Raw genomic sequence first — 24,123 nt, forward strand, 5'->3', positions numbered from 1 at the left:
TTCTTCTAACAACTGGTTCTCCGAACTGCTTAGAATGTTAACAACCGGTTCTAGAGAATAGGTGCCAACCTGTAGAATCCCACCCCTGGGGCTGGGGCTCATCTCCATGACAAAGCCAAAGAGACATCTCCGTGATCATGTGGCTGGCACGACTAAAGTTGTAAAATGTGGCAAAACTCACTTAAACTATATTTTATTTAGCAACATAAATGTTGAGCTCCATTGTGGTTGTAACTTGAGGACTTCCTATATCGCCCCAGGCAATTTGAGTGTGATAAATGGGAAAGGAAAAAAGAGCTCACCTATAACATTGTCAGCTTTGGAAGCACCAGAAGCTTCCACGCTATCACATTCTTGAGCCTGGGAAGATTGGAGGGGGGGATTTCATGGAGCGTATGTGGTTAGACATAATAGCATTCTTCTTCTTCTAAGTCAAGGTCATGTTGTTCCTGCACCTGGCTGAGGAGGAGTAGAGGGGATGTCTCAAGTTGGGACAGATGGTGATTGGGGCATGTGACGGAATGAAGGGGGCAAGGGGTGGATTTGCCCTATTTTACTTATTGGAGGGAAACCGAAAACTTTCAGATTCGGGATTTCCCAGAGGTGCCAGTTTACTACTCTCTAATAAAAGGGAACTTTGAGAACATGTCTGGTTTGATTTTTATTGGGAATTTTACCTGAAGGTGACAATAGAGAATTGACATACTTCATTATTCGTGTTTTAACTGCAGCTAGAATTGTATTTGCTGAGGGGGTCTCAGAGAGGTGCGGGTGGGCACGGCAGCCCAGAATAGAGGCATAAACTGGGAAGTCACCCTCGCACAGGAGCGGAATGCTACTGGTTCGGACTGGTTCAGCAGAACTGGTAGTAAAAAAAAAAAAAAAAGGCTCCAACGATCATCTGAGAGGATAAAGAGAAAAGCGCAGGGTCGGCCCTCTCACTTTTCTCTTTTTGCGCTTTTCTCTTCTTTTATCCTCTCAGCTGATTGGCACTGCAGGCCTCAGCTAGTGTGGGGGAAGCTGCGCGTCATCAATCCAATCAATCAATCAATCAATGCCATCAATCCATGGAACAGAAGTTGCCTTCAGAAGCTGTGGGAGCTTCATCGCTGGAGGTTTTCAAAACGAGACTGGACTGCCCTCTGTCCGAAATGGTGTAGGGTCTCCTGCTTGGGCGGGGGGTTGGACTAGATGACTTCCAATGTCCCTTCCAACTCTGTTCATCCGTTAATCTAAGAAAGGGAAACCAGATGGACACATCTTCCCCCTTCTCTTGATGGTAGAACTTCCAGTTCAGAAGTTCCCTCACCCAAACAAACCAACAAACCAGTGATGCTTTGTATGACACATAACTAACTACATTTGGATCCGGAGCTTAGAACTGAAAATGGCTGCCTCTCTTACAGCTTCGTTCTCTCTCTTCTCGCGTCAGCCTGAAAGACCCCTTGCCTGCCAGGTTGCTTTGATTTGATTAAAGATGGAAGGCCATAATTAATTCATATTCCCTCCCCGCCCCCCTCCCTGAGTAATCTGAGCCAGCCTAGGCGGCCAAAGGCCCATCTTGCAGAAACCTGATAAAGGAAGAAATCACCTGGAACATGAGAGGGGAAGTGAGGGAGGGAGGGGGGGAGGGCAGAGCAGTTAGGTTCTCTCTGGATCTGTTTCGCAGTGTTGGCGTGAGCCTATAAATTGGGACGGCTGATTCTCTCAAGGCTTCAACTGTCAACCAACCGACCGACCGACCGACCCACCCGCCCTTCAGATCTCTCCTGCTACAAGGAAAAATGGCCACATTTGTTCCAGTAAGAAACTATTTTTTCCTCTACCTCTTTCTGTATTGCATTTCTTATCCATGTTTCTCCATCCGTGGAATGTGAGCAAATGTTTCTGCCATTTGTCTTCTAGCTAGGTTATGTTACCTGTTTGCAACCTTTCCCCGCTTTCCTTTAAAATGCACCCTGAGAGCCCTTCAAGATCTGGGGACCTGCGTATTCTTTTCTCGTGGCTAGGATCCAAGAATTTGGTCGATGCACGCAGACAAACAAATGTCCATTGAAATGTATAAATGTGTACCCAACCCTCCGTTGGCATGGAAATGCAAAATGGCAGGTGATAGGTCTAATGAACTTTGAAAATATTAAGTTTTTCACAATCCTAATATGGACAATGAAATGAAAACCCTCCAACTTCAATTGGATGTTGTTCATTTTCTGAGTTTGGCGTCCTTCCCAGTGTGTGTTCCGATATCTGTGGACGTCTTCAAGCCCTTATCTTGCCTGGTTCCCTTAATTGCTTCAGTGTGGCTTGTGTTGTTTTTACTCTTTATAATTTATAGGCATTTTTATTTTAAATGGCATTTCCTCCTTTTTGTAACTGCTCATGGGGAAGTTTTTTGTCTCCAGTCAAGAATATTTGGAGCTTTGAAGCAAAGTGAAGGAATAAAAGGAGCTTCACCTGTTTTCGTGACTGTGTTTATTTTGTATCCCACCCTGAGTCATCACACTCACACACAAAGCATGAAATATGCAGGTCCTAAATTCTGCGATGTACTTTCAGTGCAGGTAGTCCTTGACTTACAACCACAACTAAGGCCAAAACCTGTGTTGCTGAGTAAGAGTACTGTTACATGAGTTTTGTCCCAATTTATGACCTGTTTTTGCCACAGTCATTAAGTGAATCATTGCAATTGTTAAGTTAGTTAAATTAATCTGGCTTGCCCATTGACTTTGCTTGTCAGATGGTCACAAAAGGGATCACATGACCACGGGAAGACTTCAACTGTCATAAATGTGAGTTATGCATCCAAATGTAAATCACATGACCACGGGGGATGCTCCAATGGTCATAAGTGTGAAAAACAGTCATAACTCAGTTTTTTTCAGCGCCATTGTAACTTTGAACTGTTATAAGTTGAGGACTACCTGCATAGTTTAAATGTGTTCTTAGGAGGAAAAAAAGAGTCCCTTAGACTTTTAGATATCGTTATTTGCAAAAACCGTATATTGTGTAAAAGTGCAAAAATCCTTGTTTGGAGTTGCATGCATCGAATTTAAAATAATTTAAATTAAAATCATGTCCCCTAGACATGAGGAATGGAAAAGCAAGACTTTGCAATACAACAAATGTGAATTAGAGGCAAAAAAGAAACAGACGGTCCTAACCCCTTAAACTCCTCTGACTTTCTCCTGTGGTGCCCAGTATGCCTCCTGCTACAAGAACAAGCCAGCCGTGCAGCTTCTGGGCAGAAGCAGCTACTTCTCCCTCTTCGCCAATCCTCCTTGCCTGATCAGCCAGCGGCAGCGGCTGGCGTGCCAGGCTCCAGAAATGACACTGCGGCAGATCAACCAGCTGATTCGCATCTTAAGGCAGCTGAACCTGCGGGATGCCAAGAAGAAGCAACTTCCTGGTCAACAAAGGTGAGAGCCATCCCCTCAAAAAAAAATTGACCATCGCATCCTGAGGGGTGGGGTGGGGGTACAGCAGTGGTGGTATTCTACTGGTTCAGCCCGTTTCAGCTGAACTGATAGCTCCAAAGATCATCTGTGAGTGAGCCAGTTTGTTCCGACGATCAGCTGCTGAGCCCTTTAACCCACCGCAGCTTTATACTGACCCCGATTTCCTGCTTTTCAACCTCGGTTGCTTCGCGTGGCACAAAGGGTTGCTGCACACCGGCTGTTTTACACACACGACTTGCAGCCGAAGGTGAGTGGCAAACGCTGCGCACGCAGCGAACTTGTAGGAAAAAGTTTTGAAACCCACCACTGGAGCGTAGGCCGTCTCTGCCCAAAATGGGACAACTGGCCACGATCAACTTGCCACGGCCAATTCACCATAGCCAATTCGCTGCAGGACAAACTCATCATGGCCAACTCACAGTGGGACAATTTAACAATTCAATTTCATTCTTTAAATTAAAATTTTAAAAAAATATTTTAGTTTTTGTCATTCACAGTTCATTCTGCCTCTCCTTCCTTTTGTGATTCTATCCCACCTTTTCTTTGATATTACACAACTCTTGTTCCGTGGCGAGTTGGCCGAGGCGAGTTGTCCTAGACCCTGTGGCGGGATTCAAATTGTTTTACCACTGGTTCAGTAGGCGTGGCTTGGTGGGCGTGTTTGCACACGCATGTGCACCTTGCGTATGTGCTGGCAAACACGCGCTTTGCACATGTGCAGAGGCTTTCCTACTGACCTTCTCCTGTGCTCCTGCGTTCTCCCTGTCTCTTCAACAGCTGACGCACTGCAATCCACTATGCCGCGCAAGGCAGCTTAGCATCAAAAGCAGATCAATATGGAGCCAGGTGGGCCCAGCAGTTGATCATCAGAGCAAACTGGTTTGCTCCCAGATGGTCTTTGGAGCTGAGCCAGGCGGAACTGGTAGAATCCCACCACTGCGGAGACCCATCTCTGCTATCCAACCCATGAGGAGAAGGGAGAAAAATAGGGACACAGTAGCTCAAAGGAGTAGAATTTATGCACCTGGGAGACGGAAGTGGAAGAAGTTCTTACTCCACTTTAGGCCAGTGGGAGAGGAAGCCCCTCTGAGCTGCAATTCCTTCGCCTGGTCTCCGTTCCGTAGTAGAGGAGTTACAAAGGGTTGCGTTTAGGTGTGAAATCATCAAGATCCGATTTTCCCTAGAGCAGGATTGGAGCAGATGGAACCTGCCCAGCTAACGTTGGTCGTTGGGCTCTGAGACAAGGGTGGCAACCCAAGAATCCTAGAGCCGCAGCATATTCAATGGGTTTCTGCCTTGCATTATGCACAGGTTAAACGAAGTGTGACTAAACCACCATAGCTTAGATTAGCCCAAATATTATTACAGATTATTACAAATTAACAGAGTTGGAAGCAGGGGTGGGTTTCTACCGGTTCTGTCCACCTCTGTAGAACGGGTAGCTCTGAAGAGCAGCAGACAGAGAACCAGTTCTATGTCTGCTGATGGTTTTGCCCACCTGCCCACCTGGGCTCTCACCTGATCTTTATTTCCTGATTTTTCAACTTCAGCTGCCGAACGAGGCACAGCTGCAGTTAAAAAAGCAGGAAAAGAGGGCTGTTTCAAAGGCTGCTTCTTGGCGGCAGTGGGGCAGCAGAGTGCTAATGACGTGCTAATGATGATTGACAGGTGCCACTCGGCTCACAGCAGGCAGGGAAGCTCATAAATCCCGAACCGGTTGTTAACCCTGTCGTATCCCACCCCTGGTTGGAAGGGACCTTGTAGGTCATCTAATCAACTCCCCCTGCCCAAGCAGGAGACCCACACCATTCCTGACAGATGGCAGTCCAGTCTCTTCTTGAAAGCCTCCAGTGTTGAAGCTCCCACAACTTCTGAAGGCAATTTCTGTTCCATTGGTTGATTGTTGTCACTGTCGGAAAATTCCTCCTTATTTCCAAGTTGAATCTCTCCTAGTTCAGTTTCCATCCATTCTTCCTTGTCTGGCCTTTGGGGGCCTTGGAAAATAGCTTGACCCCTTCCTCCTCTCTGGGGCAGCCCCTGAACTATTGGAAGACTGCTATCCTGTCTCTCCTGGTCCTTCTCTTCAATAGACTAACCCAAATATGCTAAGCCATTTGAAACCAATCACGATAGCTTAATGCAATGCTTCTCAGTCTTGGCAGCTTTAAGGTGTGTGGGCCTCAACAAGAGAACCCCAAAATTCTGGGAGTTGAAGTCCAGGCCTGCTGGCTGGGGAATTCTGGGAATTGAAGGTTTTGAAAAAACACTTTTGGAATGTGAGAAGTACATAAAAATGAATCAACAGACTTTTGATAATCTGATCCATAGTGTTCCGAACTAGCAGGCTCGAAAGCCTGCAACTCTGATTGGCCCGCAAATAGCAGATCATGATTGGTCGCCGCAGACTGATGCGATTGGCTAGTAAACAGGCTGCCCCGATTGGCCCTGCCAAGAGCGGCAAACTCAAATCGCCTTCATTGGCTGCCTAGCCGCAACCAGCCCTATATAAGGGGCTGCTGCGGCTGGGATTCTTCGCTCAGATCTGAAGTCAATAATAAAGAGCTGTTGTTGTTATCGGAGTCTTGCCTCCGTTCTTGAACCGTCCTCCCAGATCTAACACTGACGACGAGGATGGGATGCGGAGGCAATGAAAGCTATTGAAATTGAGCTAGCCGAAGGAGCATGTGGCCGACAGAGCGCAACAACGGCGACATGGCCAGCAGCGCTATACCACCCGGCCCATTCGATCCAGCTAGCAAGGACTGGGACTCATATATGGACAGGTTTCAAATGTTCCTAGAGTCCAACAACCTTAAAGATGCCACGCCCAGCAAGAAACGAGCCGTTTTTCTAACCCATTGTGGGCCAGCCGTTTTTAAGATGGCTAAAGCCTTAGCGAAACCAGCTGAAGTTAAAACCATGGATTGGGGCACCCTCGCTCCCATCCTGCGCAACCATTACGCCCCAGCCGTACCAACTCTCATTCGCAGACACGAGTTCTATCAGAGGGACCAGCGTGAAGGTGAGAGCGTCGGGGATTTCATGGCAGACCCGAGGAACCAGGGCAGTTTATGTGGCTTCGCCAACCTCGAAGAAGCCATGAGAGACCGAATTGTCTTTGGTCTTAGAGATCCAACTGTCCAGAGCAAGATCATGGCCAAGAGAGACATCTCACTTGCAGACTCCATAGCAGACGCCACCGAAGCTGAAGCCACTCGTAAATCAGCAGCATGAATGCGCCGAACCAGCGGAACCAACCGCCAAACCACCAACGATGCGGGGAAACCTTCAGACAAGTACACATCGACCATCCATCATGAAGATGTCAAGTCATCCTCAGACAGCTAGGAGGAAGAAGTTCACAGACTCTGGTCAGAATGTGAGCAACGGGACCAGCGGGGTCGTAAATCCAATTACCAATGAGCTGGATGCGGGGGAAACCATCCTTGATCCGAATGCAGATTCTTAGACGCCATGTGTTGTTCTTGTGAAAAACGAGGGCATATTGCGAAAGTATGCAGAAACAAAAGAAATTCCAGCCCCAGACGGAGAGGGAACAGCCCGAAAAGGAATGATGGCAACCCCACCACACAGAGGGACCGCCCAAGCAACCAGTGGAACCAGTACAGCAGACCCCGAAGGTTTAATGGCACGCCCAGACGAGAAGAGGCTCATCAAACCATCACCATCGGCCACGCTTCATCACTAGATGCTAAGAAAATCCGTGTAAAGGTCACCATCGAAAATAAACCTTGCATCATGGAAGTAGACTCTGGGTCCTCACTATCCATGGTATCCTGGAAAACACTCAAGCAACTGATTCCCAACATCCGATGCCAAGACCTCAGCAGTCAGAGACTCATACTGAAAGATTATCAAGGCAACCGGATTCCAGTCGCAGGTACCAGCCATTTCCAGGTCTCTTTCAAAGGACATAATGCAATTCTACCACTCACCATTGTAGACAGAGACCGGCCAAGCCTACTGGGCCTTCAGTGGTTCGCACCATTACGAATCGGAAGGGCTGGCATCCATCATACTGAAGACGATGAGTGGGAGGCAGCCCTCATCCACGATTTCCGAGAAGTGCTCAACGAAGACTTAGGCAAGTACAAGGGGTCCCCCATTTCATTTAATCTTCGCCCCGACATAGCAACTGGACAAATTAATTGTGCAAGGCGTGTTAGAACCTATTGACCACGCCTGATGGGAGACACCAATCGTCACCCCCATAAAACCTGACGGGTCCATAAGAATCTGTGGAGACTACAAGGCTACCCTCAATCACGCACTGCAACAGAGCGCCTATCCGGTACCAGTCGTTCAGCATCTCCTACATTCACTTGGGGGTGGCAGAATATTCGCAAAACTAGATCTGGCCCAAGCGTATCAACAGCTGCCAGTTGATACTGAAACTGCAGAAGCCCAAACTATAGTCACACATCGTGGTGCATTCAAATGTAACAGGCTCCAGTTTGGAGTAAGCGTAGCACCAGGCATTTTTCAAAGCCTGATGGAGAGACTATTACAAGGCATAAAAGGGGTCGTGCCCTATTTTGATGACATACTGATAGCAGCCCCAACAAAAAGTCAATTAGAGAAATGCCTCAGAACAGTTCTACAAAGGTTCAAAGATGCTGGCCTCAAGGTTAAGAAGGAAAAGTGCCAACTATGCACAGAAAGGGTGGAGCTTCTTGGCTACCTTCTTGACAAACAAGGAATCCACCCTACAGAAAAGAAATTGGCAGCTATCAAAAATGCCCCAAGACCCAAAAACAAAACCGATCTCCAAGCCTTCCTGGGACTTATTAACTTTTATAACATTTTCCTACCCCAGAAGGCGACTGTTGCTGAGCCCCTTCATAGACTACTCAATAAAAGGGCCTCCTGGATTTGGGGACGTCGGGAGGAACATGCCTTCCAGCAAGTAAAGGACCTCCTCACCTCTGATGCAGTGTTAATTCAATATAACGAGACACTCCCATTGACTGTTACTTGTGATGCCTCACCGTTTGGGGTGGGGGCCATCCTGAGCCACGTCCTACCAAACGGCTCAGAGGCTCCAATTGCATTTTTTCAAGAACTCTGTCAAAAACAGAAAGAAACTATAGCCACCTAGATAAGGAAGCTCTTGCTATTGTCTCTGCAATTAAAAGGTTTCACGAATATGTATATGGGAGACCATTGTCCATTATCACGGATCATAAGCCACTACTAGCCATTCTGGCGGGCGACAAACCTACCCCACACATTCTTTCCCCAGAATGACGCAATGGTCGGAATTCCTAGCTGCCTACAACTATCAACTGAGATATCACCTGGGAAAATCTATTCCTCACGCTGATGCCTTGAGCCGCTCGCCACTACCCGAGCCACAAGAAGACCCAGCTCCCACGCTCCCAGTACTACAAATCAAGACAATTCCCTCACCTCCACTAACGGCCCAGGACATCGCCTTTGAAACTAAAAGAGACTCTTGTTTGCACGAGTTCTTGGCTGGGTGGAGAGGGTTGGCAGAATACGAGCCCAAGGAAACCTTTAAACCATTCAATAACAGACAGACAGAACTTTTCTCATAAAGAGGGTGCGTTTATGGGGAGACCGAGTTGTCATACCAACTAAACTTCAAAAAAAGTCCTGCAAATGCTACACGATGGACACCCGGGCATCATGCGTGATGAAAGCACTGGCAAGAAGCTATGCTTGGTGGCCAGGTTTGGACAAACAAATCAAAACCTGGGTCGCTCTTGTAACAGATGCCAGGAAAACCACTCAGCCCCACCAAAAGCTCCACCAGCAGAATGGGAAACACCCAGGGTCCCTGGTCTCGCATTCATACTGACTTTGCGGGACCTACTAGAGGCCACACTTTCCTAATAACTGTAGATGCGCATTCTAACTGGCTCGAGGTCAATAAAATGAAAACAACCACTACAGAGGCAGTCATCAAGAAATTGAGCAGACTCTTTGCCACACCCACAGAACTGGTTGTAAAAAATTTGAATCCCACCCCTGGAGAGAATCTAATCCAAAGTTACCCCGATGTATTTGGGGTGAGGATCATAAGGGAGAAGGTTGTTCTTCAGGTAGGCCTTTGGGCAGAATAGGGTGATTTCCCCGCCTCTTGTCTTTGACAGCTCTTGAAATATTGGAAGACTACTACAATTTTGAGAAGCGGTGGCTCAGTGGCTAAGACACTGAGCATGTCAATCAGAAAGATTGGCAGGTCGGCAGGTCGAATCCCTAGCACCGCATCACGGAATGAGCTGCCGTTACTTGTTCCAGCTTCTGCTAACTGAGCAGTTTGAAAGCATGTAAAAAGTGCAAGTAGAAAAATAGGGACCCCTTTGGTGGGAAGGGAACAGCGTTCCGTGCGCCTTTGAAGGCGTTTAGTCCTGCTGGCCACATGACCATGGAGACGTCTTCGGACAGCGCTGCCTCTTCGACTTTGAAATGGAGATGAGCACCACCCTTTGGAGTCAGAAATGAGTAGCACGTAGGTGTGAGGGGAACCTTTACTTTTACCTTTTAAGGACAATTTCACTTCTAGTCCTTCTCTTCATTAGACTTAGCCATGCTCAGTTCCTGCAACCATTCTTCATATGGTTGCAGGAATCTAATCCAGAACTAAGGAGGAATTTCCTGACAATTAGAACAATTAATCAGCGATTGTGGTTGCTTCATCACTGGAAGACCTCCAAGGCCCCTTTCAACTCTAATATAATTTTAAATTCCCTTCCTAAAGACATGTTGCAGCATACCAGGTTTCTGTTTGGGATGGAGAAAGGTTTGTAACACAAGTAAGTCACGTTTCTTACTGACAGAGATTGTCTCATTATCTGATGACTTATCTTGGCCCGCTCCCTCTCCCCTTGTACCTTCTAGGAGTCGTTCAAGCAGTTCTTCCACAGAATCCCAGTCTTCGGACCAGCACTGCCTCTTCTGCTTCCAGCTGAAACGTACTTCTGACCCTCCCTGCGTGGCATAAAGCTCCCGAAAAAACCAAGGGGACCAGCAGGAAGAGCTTAGCCTGGCCCCCGTTCCCTCTTTTGGGCTCCCTCCGATTCCCCTCCCACCGTTTCAGGGAAGCAAACCCTGGCTTGGCTCCTAAGCAGAGATGGGCAGAATTCCTCACAATTCAGGAAAAGGCCTCGATATCGGCACTGCCAATTCCCCAACTGGGCGCCCTCCAAATGTAGAGGAGGATTAGGAACGCTGAAGTCTTAGAACAGCCGTCTCCAACTTTGGCAAACTTTAAGCCTGAAGCCTGGAGGACTTCAACTCCCAGAATTCCCCAGCCAGCTTTAAGCCTGGAGGACTTCAACTCCCAGAATTCCCTAGCCAGCAAAGCTGGGAGTTGAGGTCCTCCAGGCTAAAGCTGCTGGGGAATCTGGGAGTTAATCCTCAGGCTAAAGCTCTGGGGCATTCTGGGAGTTGAAGTCCTCCAGGCTTAAAGCTGGCTGGGGAATTCTGGGAGTTGAAGTCCTCCAGGCTTAAAGGTGGCTGGGGTATTCTGGGAGTTGAAGTCCTCCAGGCTTAAAGCTGGCTGGGGCATTCTGGGAGTTGAAGTCCTCCAGGCTTAAAGCTGGCTGGGAATTCTGGGAGTTGAAGTCCTCCAGGCTTAAAGCTGGCTGGGGCATTCTGGGAGTTGAAGTCCTCCAGGCTTAAAGCTGGCTGGGGAATTCTGGGAGTTGAAGTCCTCCAGGCTTAAAGGTGGCTGGGGTATTCTGGGAGTTGAAGTCCTCCAGGCTTAACGTTGCCAAGGTTGGAGAGTCCTGATCTAGAATAGTTTTGGTTTTGCTGTGTACAGCCCAAAGCATTCTGGTTTATTCACAGGTTGGTTTCCTTCTGGGCTATCATAGGATGATCCCGTTTAATTCTGAAGGCACTTATCAAGCAATTATAAACTATAAACTATAAAGGATGTTCTCTTTCTTGGGGTTGTCTTAATTTGTGGGCAGAATGAAATAAAAATTGTGGTGTTGGGCCCTCTGCATACACCCCATTGCTTTGCTGGCTGGGGAATTCTGGGAGTTGAAGTCCTCCAGGCTTAAAGTTGCCACGGTTGGAGAGCCTGTCTTAGAACATCTGGAGGAAGGATTTAAACAAATTCTGCGGTGCGTTCAGAGGTAAGGTGGGCTGAGTTCGTTTAGAAACTTCGTTCCAGGATATCCATTCCATATTGCTAACGTGGTTAGCTTTTCCTCTTTGGAATGGAGTTCCACTTGTTTTTCCAAATTTTACGGGGTAGCTGAGACTGCTCCCCACCCGTTTCAACCTGTTAGCACTTCAGAAGCCCTTCAGCAGTCCAGGAATGGCTGAGAAAGCCGTTTTCTCTCCTCTTCTCTAAGGGTGCTGGGCGTCTTCAACCAATCCTGTCTGGGCTGGAGCTAGTAGGATTTTTCAGTAATCCTAAGAAATGTTTGGCAGACTGGGAGGAAAAAAACAGGCAAGCAAATGTAGAATGTAGAATAGACTAGGGACCTTGGAGGTCTTCTAGTCCACCCCCCTGCTCAAGCAGGAGAACCTCTACCATTTCAGATAAGGGGCTGTCCAGTCTCTTCTCTCTCTTCTTGAGATAAAATAATTGTTGCCTAATAAGCCCGGGCAGGAGCAGCCTTCAAAAAATTTAGCAACGGGTTCTCAGCCTGGTTGCTGGGTGGGCGTGGCCTAGTCGGCCTCCTGCACCATGGCAGGGAGGGGGGCGTTTTGGCCCTCCCTGGGCTCCGGAGGCTCTCTGGAAGCTGGAAACAGGCCCGTTTCTGGCCTTCCCGAACTTCCGGGAGGCCCACTCTTTTCACCCTCCCTGGGCATCTGCACACACCCTGCACTTACCTGCCTCCAAAACGGGCCGCGTGGGGATTCCTGGGAGGGGTGGGGCAGGGCCAGCCAGGAGTGGGATTGGGGGGGTTCTCTGAGCTGCCCAGAATCTTAGATAGGGGCTCTCCTGAACCCCCGAGATCCCCCAGCAGCCCCCCCCCATCCCAGGATTTCAAACCGTGGGCCAGAATCCACTTTGGAAGTTGTGAACAATTTAGAAGAGAGGGTCCAAGGAAGGCTCATTTCTGAGGAAGAGGGACCGACGTGACACCCGGCTTCTCTGCCCCCGAACAAAGAGGACTCCGCAACCAATTCAACAACTCCGGCCCATGGAAGCCAGGTAGTTGCGGGGGGAGCAAGTTGTGCAGCAGACAAAATAACTGAACAGCTGCAGTGACTCAATTAATAACTGCAGTGACTCACTTAATAAGTGCAGTGCTTCACTTGACAATCTTAGTGCTTTGCCTGACAACTGCACTTAACATCTGCAGTGATTCACTTAACCTCTGCAGTGATTTGCTTAACATCTGCAGTGGTTCACAACATCTGGTTATTCAATTAACATCTGCAGTGGTTTTATTGACATCTACAGTGATTTGATTAACATGTGCAGATTAATTTAACACCTGCAGTAATTCACTTAACATCTGAAGTGATTCGCTTAACATCTGGTTATTTGATTAACATCTGCAGTGATTCACTTAACACCTGCAGTGATTTGATTGACATCTTGCAGTGAGTCACTTAACATCTGCAGTGATTCGGTTGATACCTGCAGTGATTCATTTAACATCTGCAGTGATTTGACAAATGCAGTGATTCACAAAATCTGCAGTGGTTTGCCTGACAACTGCAGTTTCACTTAACATCTGCAGTGATTCACTTAACACCCACAGATTCAATTGACATCTGCAATGTTTGAGAACTGCAGTGATTCACCTGACAACTGTGCTTAACATCTGCAGTGATTCAATTGACATCTGCAGTGATTTGTTTGACAACTGCAGTGATTCACGGAACAAGTGTGGCTGAAAGGGTTGTAAAATAGGGCAAAGCTCACTGAACAACTGCCTTGCTTAGCACTGGAAATTTTGGGCTCCACTGTGGTTGTAAGTTGAAGATTCCCTGTACTCCTCCGTTCCTCCTTGGAGACAAGCGTGCAAGGAGAGGCCTTCTCCTGGACATCCTACAAAATTCTATGCAGGGCACAATTTATTGGATGGGGGTTTATTTCAATTCAGTCTCACTCCTTACTCTTTATTGCAAGAAAACTGCGTGTGTCCATACAGGTGGTGTGCATCCCTTGACACGGTGCAAAGTTTACTGTGAGTCCACAACTCCAGGCCGAAGCCACTGCTGCCTTCTATTGGTACAAATAAGCCATCTCTCACGTCTTTTTACATCTCTTATTATACAGAAAGAGCCCCGTGGACCAGTTTGCTGAAAGGAGCAGTGATGGGCCTTAATACATCATAAATAATAAATACATTCAATAAAAGGCAGCTGATTTTGGAGTCATGTTGAGGGAAGGAGAGAGGGAGGGAGGGAGGTTTAAATCTTCCCCCAAATTTGCCAATAACTTCAAAGGCTGCAGAACACAAAAATTTTATAAAACTTTCTTAATTATTAATTACAGTAAGTGAACATATAAAAATACACTTCCTCAGCTTCTTGGCTTGAAGGAAACTCTGACGTGGTCTCTATGCTCCGAACAGGGTCAGCAATCTGAGGTTCAGGCACCGAAGGATCTAGTCCAAAGCGGGAGGGCTCAGTCCAGACTCCTGTTGGTACCATGAAGAATTTATATGGTTTCTGGCTCCCCCACCCCACCCCTCCCACCCCCGTTTCCATCAGGTCCAAGTGCATTTCAGCCCCCAAAACACAGGCAGCTCAGTCCTGAAATTGTTAATTCAAAGCCAAATGTTGGCCCTGCTATTTCAGAATCCAAGCCGTTCCTTAAAAAACAAAAAATAATAATCTGCTCCAACATTTGTCAAACGAGTCAATTCCAGGGAAGCAAATTCCAGTTTCAACATCTTTGGGGGGGAAAAGGGTAATTTTACAGGGGCAGGTGAGGAAGAAAGTAAACACCTGCCACAGGACAGGTGAGCCTCTCCAATGGCCCCCAGGGCCTGTGCTGCACTCCCGTCTTCCCAAAGGACGTGCTAATTCATTCCAGCAACCTACACCGCAAAGAGAGAAGACTTTTTCTGCGTCCCGGGAAAAATGGTTTGTTCACGCTGATCATATATAATATCAAGACCTTAAGAGGTCCACCCAAAGAAGCAACTGATGTCCCTGATCAGAAGGGCCTTCTAGAAGTACATGTTCTGGGGAAGGACTCCATCCCTCTGTTACGCACTTTTCATCACACCAGGCTGTTCTTCAGCTTCCATTTATCTCTTCCTTTCCGCTCAGTTAGCACAGAACTTTCTCAAAAAGTTATGGGGCCGCCAGCCACCGCACCTCACTCCTGTCCAGAGCACCCTCAAGGAGACTGGCCATCCATGTCGGAAGCCACCTGGGACCTTTCATGCTGGTCATCTGGAGATCACCTGGCCTGGAAGAGATCCGAGTCAGCTGCGGAAGACGGGCTGTCAGAAAGTGCTCTCCAGCAAGCAGTGGCAGCCGCAGCCCGTGGGACAGACTTCCTGAGTGCGGAACCATTCCATCATGTGGCTGGTGTGGCCTCCGTGGCCGCAGGTCAGACAGAAGTTGGAGGAGCCCCGCACGGCCACGTGGCAAATGGCACACTGGAAGGCAAAGCCTTTGCAGATGGCGCACTGAATGCCGCGCACTTCGCTGCGGCAGTAGCTGCAGAAAACACCAAACTCTGGCAGGGGAGCAAGAGAGAAGGGGGGGGTGATTAGAGGGGGTGTTAGAATTAAGCCCAAGTAAAATAAGGGGGGGGGGGCAAGGTCCAAACACTTGAAGGAAACACTTCTGAAACAGCATTTATATGAGCCAGCCATGTGCAGTGGCAGCCCAAAAGGCCAATGCAATCCTAAATTGCTTAACAGAGGGATACAATCGAGATCAAGGGAAGTACTAATACCACTCTATAAAACCTTAGTAAGGCCGCACCTAGAGTACTGCATCCAGCTTTGGTCCCCACCCTATAAAAAGGATATTGAGACTTTAGAAAGAGTGCAGAGAAGAGCAACCAGGATGATGAGGGGACTGGAGGCTGAAACGTACAATGAACGGTTGCAGGAACTGTGCATGGCTAGTAGTGGAGAGAAGGACCAGGGGAGACAGGAGAGCAGCCTTCCAATATTTGAGGGGCTGCCACAGAGAGGAGGAGGAGTGGGGTCCAAGCTATTTTCCAAGGCACCTGAAGGCCAGACAAAGAATAATGGATGGAAACTAATCAAGGAGAAATTCAACCTGGAAATAAGGAGGAATTTTCTGACAGTGAGAGCAATCAACCCATGGAACAGAAGTTGCCTACAGAGGTTGTGGGAGCTTCATCCCTGGAGGCTTTCAAGAAGAGACTGGACTGCCACCTGTCAGAAATGGTGTAGGGTCTCCTGCTTGGGCGGGTGGGGGGGTTGGACTAGATCAGTGGTCGCCAATCAGTGGGCTGTGGACCACCGGTGGTCCGCGAGAAAATTTTGGTGGTCCGCAGAGAAATGTCACCCCCAAAGCAATTAATGTGGTGTGTGAAGGCTGTCTGTTTGTGTTTATTTTCATGGTCATTTTGTGCAGTGAAAATGGTGTTTTATTTCGTTTTATCAGATGCAAGGACAATAAAGTAAACTAACTAACTAAAATCCAGGCTGCCCGGGAACACAAGGCTGCACTGCCCACATGGCCTGCAGGAACACAAGGCTTGCGTCGCTTGCATTGCGCACAACACGAGGTAGTGAGGGGAGGGGGGAAAGGGTGGAAGGGGGCAATTCTCTCTCTCTTACCTCAAGGGATGCTGCCTTCAGAAAGTTTCTTATCATATATGGTGGACTTGCCCTTTGGCAAAAAATATTGGTCAAAAATAAAACAGAGGCTAGAAGGAATGATAAAACAAGAAATAGACTTAAAACTGGAAATGTTTTTGGTCAGTATTGTACCATAAAAATAAAATAAATGCATATTTAACTTTAAATGTGATAACAGCAGCAAGAATTATGTAGGCACAAAATTGGAAACATGAAAATATACCTACAGAGGAAAATGTCATAAAGAAAATATAATATGCTGAAATGGATAGATTTAACTTTGAAGATTAAGGATAAGGACACAGAATACTTTTTAACTTGGGAACTATTTTATCCATGGTTAGCAAACAGAAGCAGACGTTAGAAAATTAAAATTAAATAGGATATGTCAACAAAAATGAAGTGTGTAACTAAATAACCAATGTTAAATAAATAGGGTAAGAAAATACGATTATTTGATTTGGGGGATAATGGTGATGAATGTGATGTTTGTAAGATTTGATATGAACTAATTACATGATAAAACTGAACAGTGTGTTTAATTAAATAATGGAAAACGTTTAATAAGGATAAGTGAAAATTATGGGCGAGTAGATTGAGTGAATAATGGTTATAATTAATGTGTACATGTTATTTGTGTTTAAAAGAAATTGTACCCAGACAGTACAGTGCCATTGTGGATAAGGAATTTTTACATATAGCGAAGAAATTGCATAATTAAAAAAAAAGGAAGTTTTCAGAGTAAGGAAATGGGGGGGGGGTGGGGGAGGGGAGAGGGAGACCCCCAGGACCTTCCCGGTTTCAGGGCAGACAGTCCAGAGGTCCGAAGGAAGCCCCTTCCCCACAGAGCCCAAATGCAAAACCGCTGGGCCTTCTTCTTCCCTTCGTGCTGGCCTGCCCATTCCTGCCTCTGAATCTAGAAAAGGAATGTAGTCGCTGGAGGAAGGGGGTTTTCCCCCCCGGGAGCAACAAGACGAAGAAGCTTGGGGACTTCGGTGTGAAGGAAGAGGGCCAAGGTGGACTCCCACTGGCAGTTTGAACAGATTAATAGTTGGAAGGGAGCTTGGAGGTCATCTAGTCCAGCCCCCCACCCAAGCGGGAGACCCTACACCATTCCTGACAGATGGCAGTCCGGTCTTTTCTTGAAAGCTTCCAGGGATGAAACTTCTACAACTTCTGAAGGCAACTTCTGTTCCGGGGGTTGATTGTTCTCACTGTCCGAAAATTCCTCCTTACTTCCAGGTTGAATTTCTCCTTGATCAGCTTCCATCCATTGTTCCTTCTCTGGCCTTCGGGTGCTTTGGAAAAGGAACACTGGCTTACCTGAACGTTCGTTTTCTGTCTATGTGGAGTGAGTCCAGAGAGGATGGGCTATCTCAGTTTAAACCAATAGGACTGAGTCTGCTCAAATTCAAGCCCCGCCCCTTTGCTGTGGCCACTCCCCAGCTTTCGAGGAAGCATCAAAGCAGACGAGACGTGGTTCAACTACAGCAAATAAGCAGGCGCACATTAATGCACCCCCCGTCCCGCTTGCCCACCCGTGACCAGACGAATCAGGGTGGGGCTGGACTCACCCCACACAGACAGAAAACGAACATTCAGGTAAGCCGCTGTTCCTTTTCCTGTCTATGGTTACGTGAGTCCAGATAGGATGGGACCTATCCAAGCCTGCTCATTCCAGGGAGGGCAAAAGTCTGGTCCCACTTACATCAGTGTTCATGTACACTTTGCAGGACTCTTCTGCCGAAAGCGGCATCCGCCGCAGCGACGGTATCAATGCGATAATGGCGGATAAAAGGAGGCGGAGAAGACCAGGTGGCCGCTCTGCGAATCCGCTCTGCGAATCACTGGGGGCTTGGGTAGCCCAGGCCGCCATTGTTGCTGCACTCCTGGTGGAATGTGCTGTCACCCCTCTTGGAATCGGAAGAGCCGCCGTGTGGTAAGACTTAGCGATGCAGGCCCTACTCCACCTGCCCACCATCCTAGGGGACACCTTCAACCCCAAGGAACTGGGTTGAAATGAGACAAACAGGGCCTCCGTCCTTCAGAACGGAAGGGTCCTCCCGGTGTAAGTCTTCAAAGCCCTCCGCACATCCAGAGTGTGCCAAGATCGCTCGAGAGAGTGGGAAGGAGCGGGGCAAAAATTAGGAAGGACAAGTTCCTGCGCTCTATGAAATCTGGACTTGATTTTAGGAATAAAGGAGGGATCTGAGCGCAGCACCACTCTGTCTGCGTGGAAGACACACAAGCCCTCCTTGACAGAAAGAGCGGCTAACTCCGAAATCCTCCTAGCCGAGGTGATGGCTATGAGGAATGCCACCTCGAGAGAGAGGAAATGCAAGGTTATGGATTTAAGGGGATCAAAAGGGGGGGGGGCATTAAAGCTTTTAGAACTTTGGGGAGGTCCCAAGTGGGAAATCGGTGAACAACGGGTGGTCTTATGTTGGAAGCCCCTTTTAAAAATGTACGAATAGTCTGACTGAGAGACAGGGAACCTTTACAATGCAAAAACGAAACTGAGAAACGGGCTGCTACCTGTCTATGCTAGGTATTAGTGGAGAGTCCCTTGTCGAGGCCCTCCTGCAAAAAGTCCGAAATATTGGCCACGGAGGCCGAAATGGGGGAAATTTTGGCTTTTGAACACCACTGGCAGAAAAATTTCCAAGCGGCTTGGTAAATTCTGTTTGTGGAAGGCCTTCTGGCTGCTAGGATGGTCTGATGGCCTTCTCAGAAATCTTTTGCTTCCTCAACGCGCTCCGCTCAACCGCCATGTGGTCAGTTGGACCCTCTGGGGGTCTGGCTGAGAGACCTCTCCCTGGAGAAGAGAGACTTTGAGAGGAGGAATCCTCCAAGGAGTGGAGCCCGAGAGGCTCACCAGGTCCGTGGACCAAGGACATCTGGGCCAGTATCCTGTCTATTAATGTGCACCTTGCTGGTGGCGTTGTCCGCCAGGACAAGGACATGAGAATGAAATATGTGTGATCTAAATTGTTTTGAGAGCAAACCTGACTGCTCCTAGTTCTAACCAATTAATACTCGTCCCTTTTTCTAAGGGGGAACCACAGGCCCTGTGTCAAAGTCTAGATGGGCTCCCCAGCCAGAGAGACTGGCATCTGTGGGGATGACAATACGAGAAGGTTCTTTGGATGTTTGTCCAGCATGCAAGTCTGGAGAAGACCACCACAACAATGACCTCTTGACAGATGTAGGGACGGAAACCCTAACAGCCAAATGACTCCTGGCCACCTTCTGACGAGGCAAAAGGAACCACTGAAGCTTTCTGGGGTGAAGCCTGGCCCAAGGCACAATGGAGATGGTGGAAATCATCTTCCCTAATAGTTGGGATAGAGAAGAAGCCAGGGTGGAAGAACAAGCCTTCACAGTCTCCCCAATCATAGAAAACAAACCGTCTATCCTTTCTTGTGAAAGAAAAACTTTGCAAGAAAATGTATCTATGTTAGCTCCCAAATGCAATAAACTTGTAGTAGGAGAAAAACGACTTTTCTTCTTATTTATGGAAAACCCGTGGTCTTGTAACATGGTAATGGTAGCCTATAGATCCCAGAAGGCTTGGTTCTTAGAAAAGGATTGGATTAAAATGTCGTCTAGGTAACACTGAACCCTAATGGGGATCCTCCTCAAACAGGCTGCCAGGGCTGCTAAGATTTTAGGGAAAACCCTGGGCGCAGAGGACAAGCCAAAAGGCCCTGTATTGGAAATGTTTGCCTTGGTAAGTGAAACGTAAGTATTGGCTATGTGAACGGGGAATTCTGATATGAAGATAAGCTTCAGTGAGATCTACAGATGTGAGGAAGTCACCCTCCCTGACACTGGCCAAGATAGTCTGCAGTGAATGCATCCTGAAACGCTTGTACAAAACAAATTTATTGAGCCTTTTAAGATCTAAGATGGCTCGCCATCCCCCAGAAGATTTGGGTACCACAAACAGATGGGAATAAAATCCCTTGCCCTGTTGGTTAATGGGGACCTTTGAAATGGCCCTGCAGTCTAACAGGTGTTGCATTGCTTGTTCCACCAACCGTCTACGGGATGGCATTCTGGAGACTGAACAAGGTCCAAAAGATCTGGGAGGAGGTGATCGAAATTCGAAGGATAGACCCTGTCTAACAGTTTATAACGCCCGAGCGTTGGATGTGGAAGTTTCCCATTGGGTAGCAAAATGGGATAATCACCCCCAATGGGAGGACTATGGCCATCTTTATCGGGAGCGTCTGATGAAGTGAGTTCCTCCCCCACGAAAGGGCCGCTTGCCTGAGTACTGTGGCCTGTCACGGGCTGCTCTATCCTGAGGACCCTACGGTTGTAGGGTCGCCTCTGGGACCCTTAAGCCCCTGAAGTGCCCTCTCCTCTGTAAGAGGATCGACGGTTTATAAGGAGCAGCCCTAAAACTGGAGCATCTATTGAGAGAAGGAAGATACTTCTTGTCCCTGGTTTCAACCAGGTGTGGCTCCAGGACCTCGCCAAACAGCTTGTCCCCTTTTATGGGCGAAGAGGCCACCTTCCACTTGCGCCGACCATCTGCCTGCCAACTCTTCTACGGGCAGCGATGGATGTGCTGATGGCCTTGGAGGCAAACCTGGCACTATTCAAAGTACCGTGTTTCTCCAACAATACGGCCTCCACCAATAGGAAGGCCCAGCATGATTTCCAGGCAGGAGGTGAAATTAAGCCCCGCCCCCAAAATTTAGGCCTATTTAAACCATGCGTTTCCCCGCCGTTTCTCACATCGTTCATTAGAATTACATGAGGTGAAGAGAAATGGGGGGGAAGAATGGGGGGGGATGGGGAGAAAACTTGCCTTTAGGAGTGCCTGCAGGTAGACTAGGCTAGAATACCCCGATAGCAGCTCCCTTGAAGGCAGAGTCCCCAGCCGCTTCGGGGCGAGGCGTGGCTGCCCGTGTCCCCTCGCCTTTAGGCAGTCTCTTTTGGGTGATGGAAGCTCCCCAAGTGCAGTCAACAGTCACTTCGATCGGCCGGTAGAAGCGGCCTCGGGGCGAGTGCACATAACACACACTCCCCTCGCCGCGAGGCTGCTTCTTTCGGCAGACGAAAGCTCCCTTGAAGGCAGAGTCCCCAGCTGCTTCGGGGCGAGGCGTGGCACACACACACTCGCCTCGCCGTGAGGCCGCTTCTACCGGCCGATTGAAGTGGCTGGTGACTGCACTTGGGGAGCTTCCATCGCCCAAAAGAGACTGCCTAAAGGCGAGGGGACACGGGCAGCCCTGCCACGCCCTGAAGCAGCTGGGGACTCTGCCTTCGGGGAGCTTTCGTCAGCCGATAGAAGCAGCCTCGTGGCGAGGGAGTGTGTGTGTGCGCACGCCCGAGGCTGCTTCTACTGGCCGATTGAAGTGGCTGGTGACTGCACTTGGGGAGCTTCCATCACCCAAAAGAGACTGCCCTAAAGGCGAGGGAACACGGGTAGCCACACCACGCCCTGAAGCGGCTGGGGACTCTGCCTTTGGGGAGCTTTCGTCGGCCGATAGAAGTGGCCTTGCGGCGAGGTACGTGTGTATGGGCTGCTCTAGGTGGGGGAGGAAATTAAGTCACCCCCGAAAAGACGGCCTAGCCATTTTTTCATTGGTCAAAAAAAAATAAGGCCCGGCCTTATTTTGTGAGAAACACAGTAGTATCTGCAGTGAATTCTGCGGCTGCGACCAACTTATGAATATCCTGATGAATTCGCACGCCGGATGCAGGGACACGGTCCTGCAATTGGCAAAGCCACCGTAGAGAGGATCTTGTGAAAAAGGAGGTGGCTGAAGCCGCCTTAACTGTCCGAGCGGCTGCGAGGTGAGTGCGTTGGAGGGATTGCTCGATCCTCTTATCTTCAGCTTTTAGTGCCTCTTCAGGATCTGCCGGATTGGATGGGGCAGAGATCATAGCCGCAACCGGTGCATCAACTGTAGGCATTGCAGAGAGCTGATTAGCTTGGGCCCCATGGTCAAGAAATGCCTCTCATTGGCCGACAGCGATGAGAAAGTACCAGGGGCTTCCATCTGCTTTTGTATAACATTGAAGAATAATCTAGGGACAGGCTCCATTTCTGGCCTTACAGCTGGTTCATCGAAAAGTTGACCCGGTGGCACCGGGCCATCACCCTCTGATTCACCAACATCAGCCCCAGGCCCAAACTTTGCAGTTCTCTGGGCTTTGAATAATAAAGCCCTAAACTTCTGTGCATCAAAAATGCCAGTCAAGGAAGGTCTCTCCGGAGCCATATCCTCATCCTCTGAGAAATCAGGTTCTTTCTTCTCTTCTTCAAGGGCTCTGCCAGCAATGCTGGGTAACGAAGGCCCCGGTGAATCTCTGTCTCCGAGGGAATAGGTTTCTCTAGCATAAAAAGACCTGCCTGGATCTGATTGATCTGAGGCCTGAGAGATATTTCCTTTGGATGCTCCCCTTCTGATAGCCTTAGCAATAATGGCTTCCAGATGGGCTGGAGCAGCCTCTTCCTCTTCCTCAGAGTTGTAAGGTTCAGCAACAGGTCTGGCCCTTTTAGGGGGAGGAGGAAGCAAGTCCTCCACAATTGAAGGCTTCCTATCATCCCTCTTAAGGTCTCCCAAGGGAGCTGGATCCCCAACTGCAGAAGAATTATCAGGGGACCAAATCCCAGAGCGAGGAAGCCCAGTAGAGGCAGACGGCCCTACTTCCAGTTGTAAAACTGGGGGTTGTGCAGACTGATCTGAACCAACATCAGGAGGAGGAGGAGGAGATCTCCTGCCCTTCCCCCAAGGCACACGGTGGTGTTTTTCAGGCCTTTTTCCAGAAGCTTTTGTTTCCCTCCTGGACCTCTGGATCAGCTCTGGTTTCAGGGGCCTTCTTCTTCTGTCTGCTTCCGGACTTTCCTTTGGAAGTAGAAGGGCTTGGTTCCCTTCCTTGCTCTTATCAGCTATCTCACCTGGACAACGGATTCATTCACAAGAAAGAGGCAGGGAAGGGAGGAGACCTGATAAGCCAGCTTAGCAAGCCCGCGAGGGCAACTGCTGCAGCCACACCCCGCCAGTCACACACCAGGTTTGGGACCTGCAAGCAGGTCAGAATGGCACCCACGCGATTTCCTCAGTGCTGGAGACTCCCTGATGCTGGTCTGCAACCCAGCACTGGCAACGTGGCCGATAGCGCCTTTTAGCTGGGGATAATCCCTGACAGCTGGGATTAGGCCGATGTCCGATCAAGCAGCTACTTTGCTTCCTCCAAACATTCAGCAAAGCTTTCTGTGGATTCTCCCGGATCTTCAAGCCGCTGCTGCAAGCTGCTGCAAGCTGCTGCGCTGGGCGTTTTGCAGCTAAGCCGATCAATACGGCAAGCCAGAAAGCGAAAGAGAAACCTCAAGCAGTTTCTGTTGCTGCCAAGCCGATCAGCTGGCTGCCTTACCAGGAGCCATCCCATGTGGTCATAGTAAGTAAGGTGCGGCCTTCCTAAGTTCACACGGGAGATATAACGGTTTGCAGATTTGTGCTTGAGCCTGCCAAGAGTCTACAGGCAAAAAGCAAGAAAGAAGCGACTCTGAAATACCCCTTCATCTAGCTCCCTTGAGACCGACGCTCTCTCATTGGAACGGCCCTCTCCCTAAGCCTCCCTGTTCAGCGGAGAGTCTAAAGGGGAAGAGACAGGAGAGCAGAACCGGAACTTCTGGGGCCTCCTTTCCCCTTTAGGAGGGCAGGTCCTTCCGGGGAGACAAGGCCCTTCAACAGAAGAGGACGACCTACTGGAGACCCAGAGGCTCAAACTCACCAATTCCCTTATGAGGCTCGGGCGGGCAGGAAACAAACTTGAGGACTTCGGCTCGTTTCTCTCGCAGGCCCCAGCGATACAGGATCTCTCCGTAGCACTTCTTAAAGTCGTCAAACTGTTGTGTGTTGGCGGGATCCAGAAGCCTGGAGGACGAGATC

The 24,123-nt window shown here is 48.8% G+C and overlaps 2 protein-coding genes across 8 annotated transcripts in view; one reads left to right on the forward strand and one right to left on the reverse strand.

Moving 5' to 3' along the window:
• The first annotated feature begins 1,642 nt into the window (after window positions 1-1,642).
• LOC148124814 (uncharacterized) lies at window positions 1,643-10,803 on the forward strand. The gene is made up of 3 exons (XM_087940418.1): window positions 1,643-1,802; window positions 3,199-3,416; window positions 10,341-10,803. Exons 1-3 carry the CDS (start codon window positions 1,785-1,787, stop codon window positions 10,441-10,443), a joined length of 339 nt encoding a protein of 112 aa, XP_087796544.1. The 5' UTR covers window positions 1,643-1,784; the 3' UTR covers window positions 10,444-10,803.
• A 2,683-nt stretch (window positions 10,804-13,486) lies between these two features.
• WDR59 (WD repeat domain 59) overlaps window positions 13,487-24,123 on the reverse strand; it is an 87,385-nt gene continuing 76,748 nt past the window's right edge. For 4 of the 7 annotated variants that reach the window (XM_026714414.2, XM_087940422.1, XM_087940419.1 and 1 more), the window contains 2 exons: window positions 23,966-24,108; window positions 13,487-15,108 (listed from right to left, as the gene is read on the reverse strand). In XM_026714414.2, coding sequence (XP_026570199.1) covers window positions 14,873-15,108; window positions 23,966-24,108 — 379 coding nt within the window. In that variant the 3' untranslated portion in view covers window positions 13,487-14,872. Of the gene's footprint in view, window positions 15,109-22,966; window positions 23,113-23,947; window positions 24,109-24,123 lie in introns of those variants that run through there. The other 3 variants (XR_015744929.1, XM_087940421.1, XR_015744928.1) reach the window with 3 other exon arrangements.

Source organism: Pseudonaja textilis, chromosome 11 (genome assembly GCF_049901715.1).
Source record: "Pseudonaja textilis isolate UNSWEBS1 chromosome 11, rPseTex1.2, whole genome shotgun sequence".
In the NCBI taxonomy this organism is placed as follows: Eukaryota; Metazoa; Chordata; class Lepidosauria; order Squamata; family Elapidae; genus Pseudonaja; species Pseudonaja textilis.